Source organism: Pangasianodon hypophthalmus, chromosome 7, assembly GCF_027358585.1.
Source record: "Pangasianodon hypophthalmus isolate fPanHyp1 chromosome 7, fPanHyp1.pri, whole genome shotgun sequence".
Lineage (NCBI taxonomy): Eukaryota > Metazoa > Chordata > Actinopteri > Siluriformes > Pangasiidae > Pangasianodon > Pangasianodon hypophthalmus.
This window is the reverse complement of record NC_069716.1, coordinates 5,156,570-5,172,674: the sequence shown is the minus strand read 5'-3', so window position 1 is coordinate 5,172,674 and position 16,105 is coordinate 5,156,570. Positions and strand designations below refer to the sequence as shown.

The window sequence follows — 16,105 nt, the reverse complement described above, 5'->3', positions numbered from 1 at the left end:
TGTGGGAAAATTATTGCAACAATTGTCTGTAAACTATTGTGTAATGTAGCAGCAATAAATGGAGCCGCAATATTAAGTTAGCAATAAAACAATGCATTTTTTGTCTTATTCAAGAGAAAGAAAAAAGAGAGGCTGCTGAGTAAAGGCCTGTTTATAGCTGCTAAAATGTAAGTGATAACAGGAACTTGTTTAATGGATGTTCCACAATGTTAAATGTAACTACAAATGGATAAAGAGTACAACATGTTGTTAATGTTAATAAATACAAAATTGAAATCATTGGAAAGTCACTGTTGTATAAGAGTAACAAAACACTTCCCTAGCAAGTTCAGAAATTACCGACAGTTATTACTCATTATTATTATAAGCCCTAACTGAACAGATAATTCCATGTTTTTATGAATTATTTTATTACTAAAATGTTAACATCCACTATCAGTAACCCAAAATGAAAACAAGTTAGCTAGCAAAGTCAATACAAAATATACAAAATAGAGTCTATATCATTAAACAGAGTTCTGCTGATGTATGGTACTTGTCTGGTATGGTGCTCTCGACAGTATCTTTGCATTTCCTTCATGTACATTTGGGACATTTGGGGGAAAAAGATGATCATTAGCTGTTGTTTGGGAGCACAGGAGATAGAACAGGAAATATTACAGCTATGGCAAAGACTAAAAAATGGGTGAGGGAAAATGTTGCACCAGGGAGGTAGGTTTGAAAAGATAAGATCTGTGCAAGCCCAGTCTTCTCCAATAACACACACACTATTGATGCTATTCATCACCAGGCAGGGAGATTGGGAGAGTTCTGCTCATATACACACACCTCGTATATCAGAGCGCTACTCAGCCATGTGTGGGGGCAACGACAAGGGCGTCACTTCGGTCTGATCATCTGTCCTAGAGTGAGAAGATCGTTTTTTTCGAAAGCAAAGCCACACAACTCAGCTCCAGCTCTCTCAGGCAGAGGTATTGATAATAGCAACACTACAGCGAACATTTGTTTATGTGTCACTTTGCCAAAAGCGCCAGTGGTCGAGGGGAAAGCGAGAGGAGCAAGGCGTGTCACGACTATATATCCGGTAAAAGCGAACCAAGAGTCAAACTCTAATTAGCTCAGCAGCACAAATAGAAAACTAATCATGGCAAGTGCCTCGGGCATGTCTTTGTTTTGTCCTTCTCACACTCAGTAGTACATTGGATTTATGAGACAATGCAATTCTTTCAGAGCTGCTTAGGTGACATGGTTATTTTTTAATAAATGGATATTTTGATGCCATGAGTTTCTCGAGACTATTTTGCAGCTATGAAACACTAATTCACAGCAGCTATCAAGAGAATTTCACAGAAATCAAGAGAATTCGATCGTTATGGCCATGGAGCATGGACATGATTGATAATATTTATATATCTTGTAATGATGCATAAAGACATATTGGAGTCACTGGAAGTGCATCATGGTTATACCATTAGCCTATGTGACATGCATTTTCACCAATCCGTGCCGAATAATGAACTAGAGACCATGTCTTAAATATGATGATTCACAACATACACAATTCACGGCCACAATATAATAATCTGTGACCATGTAATGACACACCAACACTGCAAGCCTTACATTACATTTATGGCATTTAAGGCATGAAGTGCTAATTTAAGTACTTCATGAAGAGGTAGGTCTTTAGTCGTCATTTGAAGACAGCCAGTGACTCAGCTGTCTGGATATCTAGAACAACGTTTCTCTCCAAGCAAATAGAAATTTGATTTATCCTGACAAGTCAAACTGTTCCCAGTTTTAGAAAAATAAATAATAGTCATGGGGTGCAGTGTTATACCATGTGCACAGTAATTATTACAGCAGCTAAATGAACTAAACCAAAAAGCTGTATTCCAAATGGCTCCCTAGTCCCTATATACATAAGAGCAATACACTTAGTAAGAGTATTCGCTTCCACAGCCATAGTGCACCATAGGATGCCATTTGGGATTCAGCGTTTAGATTCAGTCTAGATATCCAACCTTGCAAGCATTTAGCCAAATGTTTAATACTCTACATATGCTCTATGCCTATTTCTGTACCCCTGTACATCTGTAATTTCATAGCAGAGACTAATTTCAGGATTTAACAGTTGTAGTGATTATATCACAGTCCCAAACAAGCATCCTGAGTCATTTAAATACATTTAGCCTTACATTCTCTGCATTTGTATTTCCCTTTTGTTTGCCATAGCATAAGTTTGCAGCAGTTACTTTGATTTAATTCCAATTATTTGTCTGTTTTTAAACCAGCCCAAAAACCATCAACAGCAGACTTGCCATTTACACCCGTTAGAAAACTAGCACCATTTAGGGTAAAAGCTGTAACACTGGCAACCCAGTTGTAGGCGTTATTGCTTGACAATAAAGCAAAACTCTGAAAGGTTTATATAACTCCAATTAGTATATGAATGACATATGCAGCTTTTACATTTAACATTTACATCGAATATTTACATTTATTTACCTCATTTTTAATGTGTGATCATTTTTAACAGTATGTATATTAAAATTTTGCCCTCAGACATACAACTGTTGTTTGATATGAATCACTATCTATCAGAATGGCCTCAAATGTTAAAGAAGCATCGAATAGAAAAGAATATTAAGCTTTTAAACATTTGGCACATAATCACCCCCTGGGTCCTGGATCCATTAGTGAGAGATTTACTATTACACTATTATCACTATTATCACTTGGAAATAAGGTAAGCTCTGTTATTCCAAAGTATAATGCACGGAGATGAAATATGCTGATATATAATGTATGTTTGTAATACTGACATGAACCGCCCCTTAAAATGCAAAGGAAAAAATTCTAGACTGAAACTGAAATTGGCATCTCGCCCAATTGTACTGTGAGCCGGAAGCTGGAGACGGGAAAATCTCTGAAAAGTGATTATAATTACAGTAAAACACTGACTGAAACGCAGAGTCCCACTGGATGTCTCGCCTCAGCAGGAGCTCTGTCAGGTGAAGAGAATGACTGCAAGCAAATATTGGTTTTCTTAGCCTACAATTACAGCATGCGACCTAACCAAACACTCTGGAGACTCAATTTTTTTCAGGCACTTGAACCCATAAAAAATTAATTACAAGCATTCTGGTATGTTACGCAGAAGAGTTCCTGAAGAAAAAACAGAGATGGAGTATATTTACAGTGTTTCACCTGTAGCTTCATAGAAAGGAATTGTGTTGACGGTGTGTTGTCAGCCAAACTATTTTTATAACTCTTCCAGAGTTATCTGGACTGTAACAATGGGTCAGTGGACAAGATGGCCACATCCAGCAGGCCATGGCGGGGGAACAACACTGTTGCTGTGCTGTGTTCAATGTCTGACAGTGTGAAATGCCAAATTATAGCGTGTGAAGGGATAATCCTGACAGCAAACCTAGAGCGAGGGAGGAGATCGATAGTGAGAGCTGGATAAACAACAACTGTAGATATCTGGAGTGTGAGATGTTGCCTAATGTCTGGCTAAATTAGGAATTTTCTCAGGATGCAGGAATGTCAGTATAAATAAATGTGAATAAAATGTGCACTTGAGGTCAGTCGATTATACATTATATATATTTCAGGTTTTTTTTTTTTTTTTTTTTTTTTTTTTTTTTGCATATGTTCTTTTGGACTCTGTGGATTCTAGCTCCCCATGACATCCTATTACTCATCCACCAACAGCTGGGAAGTGTTGTTGTTGTTGTGTGCAGCTTTTGAATAAGTGATGTTCGACTCTCTGCATTGAAGCCGTGATATTTTCTCTCTGAGTCATGGCAATAACACATCATTCTTTTGAATTTATGAGTATAATTACAGCCGAGAAACGTGCATTATTTCAGTCACGTCACTTATTATTCACATTTCTCATAAACATATCATCTGTGCTTTTTATGTTAAATTAGCCTGTTTATCAGAGTAATTTTTCAATGAGCAACGAATATGTGTAAAAGATTAAAGATTAGAGGTGGAAATATAAAAACACATGATTCTAGTTCAAGATTATAAAGATTCAAAGATTGTACAGGGTAATGGATGGGCACTATTCATAACAATATGCCAGTTTCTGATGTAAAGTGCCTTGAGAGGCCTTTTTAAAGGCGCTATATAAAATAAAGTTGTTTATTATTATTATTATTATTAGTTTCTGTTCAACCCATTTTGATACCTGCATTTTATTTTCCTTTAACAATTACATACTAGGGAATGCTATAATCTATTAATTAAATGATTCATTTATCTCTATACTGTGATTTATTTGAGAAGAAAATAATACAGTAATCGTTTTCCGGTATGAGTGAAAAGAACTAAACATTTTCATTAGGGTCGCTTACTAGAGGCTGCTCCCAAGTGAATCATAATGTAGTAATTGTGTACCAAGAAACGAGAAAGCACTCCATCCTGAAGACTTTTTCTGGCTCGGTAAACTTTTACAGCTTTACCTGACTTTGACTGTTGCAAATGGTTTACACTGGAGACTCCTTCCATAAAATGTAACATAAACAAAAGACTTCACTGTATTTACAATTACACACTTTCTTTAAACCATTACAACTGTTACCATACAAGCCTCTGTGTAAGTTGTTACAATCAAAACAACCTTGTAGCCGAAACTATTATTTGAGCTGCTGTTATAGTAAAATAATTAACAACTTCTGACCCGATCTGAACTGAGCATTCAACACTTCTGTGGTATAAAGTGATCAAAATATCTTTGTTTTATCTCAGACTTCTAAGTGTGGCTCTGCAGTTATGGAAATAGTGCTAAGATCTTAGACACTCAGACTGTGTTCTATCTCTCCCTTCATCAAGAATGACAGTTGTACCACTATCTGCCAAATCCAACACTAATATCCTTTCATCAAGGCATTAAAACTGCTAACTTGATATCCTTAAGCACAACGTCCACAGGCACATTTTAATCATCGCAATATCTTAAACTAATCATGAAATGCTGGTGTTGTAGTAGGGTTAATAGCAGAGCTAGGAGGAAGGAAAAACACTCCCTCATGGATTATTCATGCAGGCGAAACAGCCGTCGTGTCTCAAGCTGGTGACCCGTGTTAAAACCCTCCTTTTTTTTGTACCGGGCAGTGCCAGGTTACTCTACACCCAACCTCCTGAACTCTGTCTACACACTACATCTCCCAAAAGTCTGACATGACAACCCCTTCAACTGTAGTGTACACTGTGAAGCCCATAGCCGGCATGACTAAATATCTCAAAGCACACACTCTGGAACACATTTTAATCTCTTCTTTGGATGTCTCAAGAACAACAAACTGCATGTAGAACCAGTCAGATGGTAAAAGCAACCTCATTTCCAATCCTTCTGAGCCCTGGATGCAGGATTGCTCTTATAATTTAGGGAAAAGTGTATGCTTATAAGATGTGATGGAACTCATTCTAACAGTAATAACTGAGGGCTGTATTCAATGTTGGGTTACAAGGATGTAATGCCAAAATTTCATATGTCGATATTCAGACCTTCGAGGAAACTCTGCACTTAAGTGCTACTTAGACGTTACATGCACTGGGCGGAGTTTGAGGAAAATAGAGGCGTGTCTCAGTTACATGTGATACTTAAGCTTGGACATTTTTCTTGCATGATATAGCTTCAAGCGAAGAACAGTATCAGAAGTCCAGTGCCACTGTTTTTTCCCCCCATTTTGGTCTTGCCAATTCCTACCCACTAGCTCAGACAACAGCTACCAACTGGGTGGAGCAAACGTGTGCATGAAACCAGCCAACCACATCTTTTCAAAACACTGGTAATGCTGCATCAGAAGCAGCTCAACATACTCAGAAAAAGAAGGAAAGAGATTTCTCAGGAAAGAGATTTCTGCCCTCTTTTGCATACATGACATCACAGATGCTTATGATTGGCTAGTGTTTCTGTGATTGACAGAGGAGAGAGAGTATGCCATCCCTCCCACACAGAAAGCACAGCCAATTTTGCTCTCTTGGCTCCTGGCCATGGATGGTTGTAGCATCATCAGGATTCGAACTTGTAATTATCCAATGATAGATTGAACAATTTTCTGTTGTGCCACTTGGGAGCTTCAGTGCCATTGTCTTATAGTTTGTTGTAAACACAACATGTCATTCTGAAATTTATGATTTGTGCTTAAATACACACACAAAACACTATGGAATGTCATTTAAGACAATATCAACACATACCTATGACACTATTAATTAAGTAATAGTATTGTACCTTAAATGTCCACAAAAAGCCCACGGAGGAGACGTGTCTGAACCAAGGACATTACTCATTCTGAGGACCAAATTTTTATAACATTGGATTCTTTCATTTATTCATGAAAATTAACTCTATATGAAAAAAAATGAAATGCAAAATAAGGGCTGGATCTCGTGCTATTTTATAAGATGCCGAATTATGAGGATGGAAGCCATACTGTAGCCCATCTCCTTGTGTAAATATTGATGTAACTTAAGTTACCAACAGTATATTTAAGCTTTTTTTTGGCTCAATTGAGAAAGATATCTATACTTATTGTCCATAAACTATGTACTGAACCGAGTAAAAATGATGTATTGCATTCATAATTGTAGTGCCGTCTCCCAAGCAGTGCTACTGTAAAAATTCCTGCTTCATTGTGTATTTACAGTTATTGTGCTCTCTTGGATATATTCCTCATTTTCAGAAAAATAAGTAATTAAACTGGGATTTTTACATTACAAACATTTATCTTTGGGATACTCATGTGTATGTCATGGCTGTTAGTGTTTTTGACTATTTGTATTGTTATCACTTACTGTATATGCTATTACTCTACATACTACACTTACTATACATGATATGGATTTTGAATATTTTACTTCACATAAAGCATTTTTCAAGGTGTTAAAATCAAACATTCAAGTTGACACACATTGACAATCATACATTTAATCAATACATCAAATATAAAATTGAAAAATAAGCAAACTAATAGTGGAATTTGCATACACTTGTTTTGCCAAACTGGGATTATATTAAAGGCGTGGGTGATTGTAAGGCATGGCACATTCCCACATTAGGAATTGGTTTAATCAAGCCCTTTTTTTAATCCAGAGTAAATAATACTCATATTACATCTTCTTCTAATTTTGCCCCTGGGTTGTTACTGTAAATGGAACCAAGTTAATAATTAAGCAATAATTATACCTAATTATATCTAATAGTATATCCAAATGTATTAGCAAAAATGATAAGCTAATGTGATCTATTTCAGGATTCATTTGAATATTAAATATTCAAATGCTAATTGGCCTTTGCAATAACCTGCATTGTTCATTAGCTAATTAGCAAACAGGGAAGAGGAAAGTAATCCCAGGCTTTAGGAGCTGATATGAAAGTGTCCAGTGCTTTGAAGAACTGAAGCACCTCCCATCACCTTTGGGATGAGATCACGTCAAAAAATGGTTATTGCTAACCCAGGGCTATCAATCAAACACATCATAACCAGCACTCCTAGCTAAAGCAAAGCTTTGTATATTATCACAATATACAAAATCATTTATTATGGTCATATTCCTTAATAACCATCACATTTGTGGCATTAATATTTAATAACCATTACCATACTTCTTACAGTGACTACCTCTTGGTATGTGGCACTAATCACATAAAAGAAAATATTTTCTGAGAATATCACTGGCACTTTTTTCAGTTTATCAGCTATTAAGGCAAGTCAGATTCTGACTTAAACATAGATGCCCTCACCCACACCAGCCACATTACACTTTCAGCACAAACAGACAAAAGTCCTGTTTATATCATTTAATGCTTTGAATGGTTTAGCTCTGGTGCATCTTACTGATCTCCTGAAGTAGTATACCCCATCCCAAGCACTCGGCTCCACTGAAGCAGGCCTGCCGTTAATACTGAGGATTGTACAGAGCTTATCTGTTATTTTTTATTAGCTTTTATTAAACTAAGTTTCATAGAAAAGAGCACAGATTTGAGTGCACAGAATGACATATAAATGACTCTGTGTCTAATTTGTGACACTGTTGTTTACAAGCTAGTTTCTTGCTATAAGCAATATATGCTGTCAATTTGGGCCCCAGACCACCAGGGGACCCCATAATTTTTAAACAGGTATACAAAAAAGCATGCTTTACTATCATTTGGTGAAAAAGTTGACATAACCTTCACTATCATTGGGCCCCCTTGTGGTGCTAAGAGAATGGAAACTGCAATTTACGTAAATAAATTGAATAAACGTCAGAAAATTGCGAAGAAGCAACAATGATGAAGTCTACATATCTATCTGGCAAGAAAAAAAATGCAATTAGAAGAAAGCAGAAATCACTGGTAGTAAAGAAATGGATGCTAAATAATTATCAGCTTATACAAGCTAGCTAGTATGTAGAGTAAGAAATGTTAGGCTAACACATGTTAAGCTGCTAGCTCGTTACTACTAGCTATGACAACAACAGCCTGTTGACTCTAAAGATACCACTCAGGTGGTCGAAACGTCAATAACATACAGTTGTTTTCCAAACTTTAGTAATCCAGAAGATGATGATCATTGAAGAAACGTTTTTCCTGAAATCGAAACTTTTCCTATGCTAAGTTAGCCTAATGGTCTAATGGTCAATTTTCAGGTGTTATAAGGAAATATTTTGGGGTGTCATTAGAACCAGCATGCAGGTAAATGATGATTTTTAAGCCACTTTTAGTTCCTTGTATATATTATTTGTATTCAGTTGTTTTTATTTTATTGTTTGTTATACAGTTTTCCCCCTCATCCAATGATAATAAAGTATTAATATTGTTCATTCTCACATACAAAAATATATAATTTGGTGTTTAGAATTGGCCCTGGCTGTATAGCATCAAAACTAGTGATGATTTGAGCACTGCTGAGGAATCGAGCAAGTCCCGCCCACTAACCCCTTATTTACATAACATATGGACCACTATGGCAAAAAATGACACCAAAAACAGAGAGTTAAGAAGTCTTAAACATACATGACTTGCGTGCAGAATCCTCTACAAACAGAGACGAGATGTCCTCATCCACACCGGCTTCGTTACGGGCGATGCAGGTGTACGCTCCGGTGTCCTCGAAGTGAACATTACTGATGTGCACTTCGCTCCCATTAGCTGCAAGAAGACAAAAAAATGGGAAAAAAGTGCAGAAATCAAAAATGTGTTAAAATATAAAGCTCTCTCTATATAAAATCCATGAGCTCCTCTTTTGAACGACTTTCACGCTCACAGAGTTGAAGCAATTCCACTTCAGAAAACTCCTCTAATGGGACAGTTAGTGCGTTTTTGACAGCAGTTGAGAAATTCATGCTGCTTCTAGGTTGTCATGATAAGTTTTATGTTTTGTTTGAATAGCTAGCTTTATGGAGTGATTACAGGCCTACTGGGAAAGGCTTGAGAATACAAAAGCTCTAAATCCTTAAAAAAAAGTGAGTTATCTACACCCATCAGGCCCTGGAGCACTATAAATGACCTGACACACAATAGGATGTGATGGGTGCATTTCCAGCGTCAGCACACAAAGCATCAGAGCAGAAAGACAGACACTGTGCTTCCGTTTGCTCATGCACAGTCAGGTGAAGTATGACTGTGTATTCCTTCTCTAATCAAAAGTTTACTATTTTCAGTAATATAAACTCCATGATTCTGTTGGGATATTAGGTTTCAAATCATTTGTAGACAGTGTAAAACCTCATGTGTCCAGTCAATACGAAACAGACCATACAGTATTATTCAGATAGAGTACGCTTTCTGGACATATTTCTGTTATGGAAGGAAAGAAAGAAAGAAAGAAAGTGAGCAAGCAAGCAAGCAAGAAAGAAAGAAAGACAGAAAGAAATGAAAACAAAACATAGGAAACCAAGAAATGAGAAAAATAAAAGAGATTAGAGAAAAAATGCAATAAAATAGTGAGACAAAGAAAACTTTGAGAAGAAACAGAAAGAAAAAAATAAAGAAAGAAAAAGAAAGAGAGAAAGAAAGAAAGGAAGAAAGAACGAAAAGAAAGTGAGAGAAACAGAAAGACAATAAGGAAAGGCAGACAGATTGTCTGAGAAACATAGAGAGTGAAAATAGAGGGAAAAAGAGGAAGGAAAAGGAGGGAAGAGGAAGGAAAAGGAGGGAAGAAAGGAAGGAAGAGAAAAACATTATGAATGAAAAAATAAAAGAGATTAGTGAAAGAGAAATGCAAGAAAAAGAGTGAGACAGAAGAGAAGAAAAAGGAAAAAATAAATAAAATAAGAGAAAGAATATAGTGAAAAAAGAAAGAAAGAAAGAAAGAGAAATAAACAGGCATAAAAAGTATAAAGAAAGGAATAAAAGAAAAGATTCTATTCTATTCTATCGTACTCTAACATTCAGAGTGTAGTGAGTAACTTGATCATCGTGTCACCTTGTAGTGTGAGCTGTTTGGACAGTTTAGTAGAAATGTCCATGCCGTTCTTCAGCCAGGACAGCTGTGGATCAGGAATCCCTTCTGCGTGACACCTCAGGCTGGCCGTGACTCCGGGTTCACGTGCCTGACTCTCTGGATACACCCGGATAACAGGAGGAACTGAGGAAGAGGACAGAGACAGAGATGATAAAAGCCTGAAAGAGTGAGTTCATGAGCGTGGGAAATTAATTAAATTAAGCCTTCGTGCATTTGCCATCTCATGGCTTCCTGCTCGTTGAGGATTAAAGAAAGAACGCCTCTTTATTGGAACGGATGCCAATTTCATTTCCTGTCTGGAAAGAAAATGATCTCATTGACATGGCGAAAGCCTTGCAGCGCCCTGGCAAACAAATGAGCTAGATAAATAGAGAAGAAGACTGCTGTGGAGGAGCCATTGATTTTTAAAATGAGCACCATTGATTTCGGGAAGAGACGTACACCTGGGATCGAGAGCAGGAAGCAGGACCTTTCTATAGAGCCTGTGTCTCTGGAAAGTATCAAGTATATTTAGATGAGCTTGTGTATTCGCTGCACAAAAGCGCACAGGTACATTCGGAAAGAAACTGAAGAGCCAGGCTAAGACGTCTGATATTGAATGTGACGTGTAATGTTAGCTTGGCGCGGACAGATGTATTGGTGTCAGCTCTAATTGAGGCCAGGCAGGAGGAGAGCATGACAGATTGGTGCATTAGACTGAGGACATTTGGAGGGGACTGAGTGTGTATCTCTTTTTTAATGCATGTGTGTTAGAGTGAGAGAGTGGCAGTGACGGGGGTTGCGGGGGAGGTTGGGGGGGGGGGGGGGGGGTGTTAGTACATCTTTTACCATCTGCTCTGGCTTCCTGTCTCCCATAGGTGAGTGTGTGGATGTGAGAGAAAGATAGATGGAGAGATAGACAGAAATAAAGAGAGATAGACAGATGAGAAAGGTGTGGTATGACTTTATTTGGAAGGAGAAGGAAGAAGCAGGATGGAAGAGTCTGAGGAATCCACTAGTGAGGAAACTGTGAAGTCTAAAACACACATTCATTTCTCATACACTTCAAAAATGAATTTACTGTATGAGAGAGATGGATTTATTTTCAGCGATGTTCTTTCCTTCTGTCATGAAACTATATACAATATTTTAAAATCTAATTCAGGAAAAAACATATATTCCAAAATTGGGTGACACTATGTTTTAAAGACCACATACTGGTCTTTATGTGTCTTTATATATAAGTGGGAATACCATGTATTAATCTTTATTCATAAACATCTGTATAGAAAACTGATGATCCATTATGTGAAAATGAATAATAATTGCACTCAATGTGCAATAAACACTTCATGGAAACCATACTTTACAACTATTAATAACCTACAGGAAATTCATATTTTATTAGAATTAATTCTCTACATAAATATTAATATGAACATTGAAAGGAAAGCTATTATCTCACATTCTCCCAAAAACTGAAGCATACAACTGAAATAATCTAATCGAATTTAAACTATGACATAAAAGAAATAGATTATTTTTCATTTTGGATTAAAATATTAAGCAGCAGCAGTCACCCATTTGTGTATATATATGTATATATATATGTATATATATATATATATATATATATATATATATATATATATATATATATATATATATATATATATATACATACATATGTTTCATCATATATCTTTTAACTTAAACAAACTACTTAATAGATCACTTTTAATCTTTTTCTGCTATTTTCGTGTAAAGATTTTACCGATTTAATAAATTATTTCGATTCTTTCATTGTAGGAAATGATATCAGTTAAATTACATGTACACTTTCCTCTGAAAGTGCATGAAAACTCCTGAATTTACTTTCTATATTTATATATTTTGTTTGTTTTTTGGTGTGCCACTAACACCAAATGAGCCCTAAATGGCTGCTGCCTGGGAGCCTCATCACACTTGTGTTAATGTGTTCGAAAGATTTAATGACGAAGAGCATATTGCAGTAATTGCTAAAGAGTTAATGTCACCTCATCTAACAAGCAATGTAATACCATGGGAGATTAATTATTAAATTATTTAAGTTCTGAATTCTCCATCCTTTTTGGAGTAAGGTTCTTTCCGATCAAACAGTTCATCTGGTTTCCTCTAGAAGTTCAGTTAGAAAGTCATGGTTACTCTTAGATATAGAGTAGCCTATTTCTGATTAAGATGCTGTTTAAATTTCATTGTATATGATGCTTTATTCAATTTGCATGTACTGCTTGTTAAGTCTGACAAATTGCCAAATACGAATTATTAGTAAGCGTATAGATTTTGTTTTCATCTATGAAATCATCTGCACTTTCATTTTCACTTTACGATGTTATTGTATCCTTCTAAATTAACATTTTATTTGAACAGACGTAAACATGTCAAAACATTTCACGCCTGATGTCATATGCTGTCATAACATAACATTATTATGATACGATTATTATAGTTGTCATAATGTTTGATGTCATAATAGATCATGGCATATGCAAATTTTGGGATATGACTACAGATCGTCCTTTCTCTCAGACCTACTAACTATAAAAAAAAAAAAAAATCATTACTGTGTCATGTTTCATAAAGCTTTAAGATAGATATAAGGGATTGTTTTACTTTTAAATTGTGCAAACTCACATAATTTATGAGTTTATTAATTGTCAGTATTCATTTCTAAAATGTCTGAGCCAAGCTCTACTTACTCTTACTCTTGAAAGTTCTTCTGATTCTTTCGTAAAGATTGAGCAGTTTCATGCAGAGTTTTTAGGAAGAAAGTCTTAACGTGGAACTATATGGGGCACTCAGGATACAATACTATTTAATTCTGATACAATAGTATATGTATGTATGTATGTATTTAATGCAATTATTTTTGTTTATGGGCATCTTTGTTTTTTGGCCCTTTTTATTCATTTTTAATTAGATTATTTATTTATTTATTATTTAATTAGATTATTTATTTGTTTGCTTGTTGGCTTCTTTGTTTTGTTTGTTTGTTTGGCTCATTTTTAAAAAATTCCTTGTAATGGAATCTTTATCTTAATAGTTGCAGGTCAAGTTGAATTTTATTCAACTTGACCTGCAACTATTAAGATAAAGTTGAATTTTATTCTCCAGGAGGGCTGTAAAGCACAGTACTTTAAAGAATTTTTTTCTTTTTTGGTACGCCACTCAATTTTCATCCACTTTCTTTGTTGGAAAAATATTGAGTGATGTTTTAGACACATTCTGAATTTTTTTTTGTCTGACTTGGCACTACAGTAAAACCGTGTCTTTTGACTGGCAGGATCTTGCTCTTTTCATGACAACTTACACACAAACTACAAGCCTTTAATGTGGTTGTTAAAAGAGTCTGATCTTTCTATTTTATATGAATCAGTCATAAGCAAATTTGCTCAAAAGCAGCCTCAAAAACTATGACAAAGTAATTAACTCATTTGTTGTTAAGATCAAATCACAAACAATAGTAACTGTGTGTTTGAAATTAATGACAACAAGCTCAATCATGAGAGTATTTATCCATTAGTTGTTCACCAACTACAAAGCCTTGGTCCCTCTAGAATATAAAGTAGTCTATCTCTAATTAGAAAGCTGTTTAAGTCGATACTCTAATTAAATGTAAATTAAATACTATCCTATAATTAATTCAGGGATGTGCCACATATCAGCTGACATGTAGCTGAACACAATTGACAAATAAAGATTTACATTTTGTTTTTTTATATATGCAATAAACAATAGTTTCATTTATTCATCTTCTGTGTTTGCTTTATCCTGAAAACGTCACAGCGGATCCAGAGCCTACTGCAGGCACAAAGCAGGAAAATGCCCTATTCATACCTAAGGGCAATTTACAATAGTCAGGATGTAATTCATGTGAGACTTTAAACTTCACACAGTCTGTAACAAGATCTCAGGATCGCACCCCAGACCCTGGAGCTATAATGCAACATTCTTGTTTTATTATTTATCTAATATTCTTTTTAAGACCCCATAAATGGTGATTTTATTTATGAGTATTAACCATGCAGACTACAATCAACAATCACTGTCAAACTTCCTGCTTTAAATATTCCTCAGGAGAACATTAAGTGTTATGAAAGTTTTTGTTTTCCTTTTCCTGAATAAAGCAATTGATTTTTCTTGCACAGCTAATACACCCCTTGGAGCTTAAATTAAAATATATAACGACCAAACATGCTAGTGATTCAATAAAGTTGTCATTGCTGACGTCAGAATTGTTTGAATTGCTTGTGGAAGAACAAGCAATGTAGGTTTTAATAAAGGCATTAATAATCTTTTTCAGAAGTTCATTACATAAGCTTATTACTGTTAATGTACTGAGCTGTGCTAATTCTCACTCTTCAAAAAGTTAGGTAGGAAGTGTGGGATTAGACTGCCAGCCATATATGATAAGTCTGAAGAGGCTTTGTGGTGTAGGACTGAATCATTTCTTTCATTTGAATAAACTGCTCATTGACCAGTCTCTCATATCGTGCTGTGGCTAATTAAGTTCAGTTCAGTTAAATATTATGAGTATAGCACTTTTTAAATAATAGACATTGTCACAAAGCAGCAGATATCACAGAAATTACAGAAATCCAAATGTAGATTTAGATGACATGACCTGAGGAAGGAACCTTAAGAGGAATCAGACTCATAATGGAACCAGTCCTCTTCTAGATGACACCAGATTGCTGGATTATAAATCATTACTCTTCTAAAACTGTATATTATAAGGATAAACAGTACTATGTTTGCTGAAAGGATGTTTGGTATGAGCAGATTGGCCACTCTAAAGAAAACTCTAAAGTTATGTCAATATTTACATGTTTACATGGGGAAAGTTACGTGTATTCAGAATCGGGTTATGCACCTGCTTAAGTCAATTTCCTGTGAGCTCCATTCGGGTCTGAATACTGATGTGCACAATTTTTGGTATTTGCATTATGTGTGTTTAACTCAGCTCTGTATATGATGAATAGGAGTCCTGGGATGAACTTAGGACAGTCTATATTATTACAATCTTGGTTTTTCTTCAGCTTCCTGGTGCTGTGATAACTCCACTGTTATGAACCTCTAACAGAGGCTTAAAGGTTATGATTGTAAGTCCCTCAAATGAAATAAAAAGGGTCATTGGGTCAATTATTTAAGAAACTAGTGAATACACCAGTTGTTATGCCTAATTAAAAAAAAATCAGATTCTCTACACAGTGCTCTCAGCCTCTCCGGTGCTCTGATGGCACAGAAAATAAGCACATATTCACAATATTCCACAGCTCCTGGTTGTCATGGTGCATTATTTAGCGCCATGCTGGCGGGAGGTCTCGGCACTCTTCCTGGCTCTCTGCACAAAAGGGGCAACACATGTCATCCTAATTTACTTTTCCTTCCCCGCATGCAAAAACAATGGCCTGATAACAGCCTCCTGAGCATGGCTAATTTGTTTTTCAGCCAATTAAAATGATCTTATTGTTAAAGCCACATTGGTTTGCCCGAGTGTTCAGGTTGTTAATAATGACAGGCTGAGAGCATGGTGTGAGATGCCCACACGCCGAACATATGTTGATCACTACTCGAGGAATTTATCAGACAAAACAATGCTTCAGAAAACTTTTCAG

The 16,105-nt window shown here is 35.8% G+C and overlaps 1 protein-coding gene across 2 annotated transcripts in view; it reads right to left on the bottom strand.

The window, feature by feature from the left end:
• Positions 1-16,105, bottom strand: part of fstl5 (follistatin-like 5) — a 137,973-nt gene that overhangs the window by 21,695 nt on the left and 100,173 nt on the right. For both annotated transcript variants that reach the window (XM_053235514.1, XM_053235515.1), the window contains exons 9-10: positions 10,431-10,592; positions 9,020-9,154 (exon numbers count right to left, since the gene is read on the bottom strand). In XM_053235514.1, coding sequence (XP_053091489.1) covers positions 9,020-9,154; positions 10,431-10,592 — 297 coding nt within the window. The remainder of the gene's footprint in view (positions 1-9,019; positions 9,155-10,430; positions 10,593-16,105) is intronic.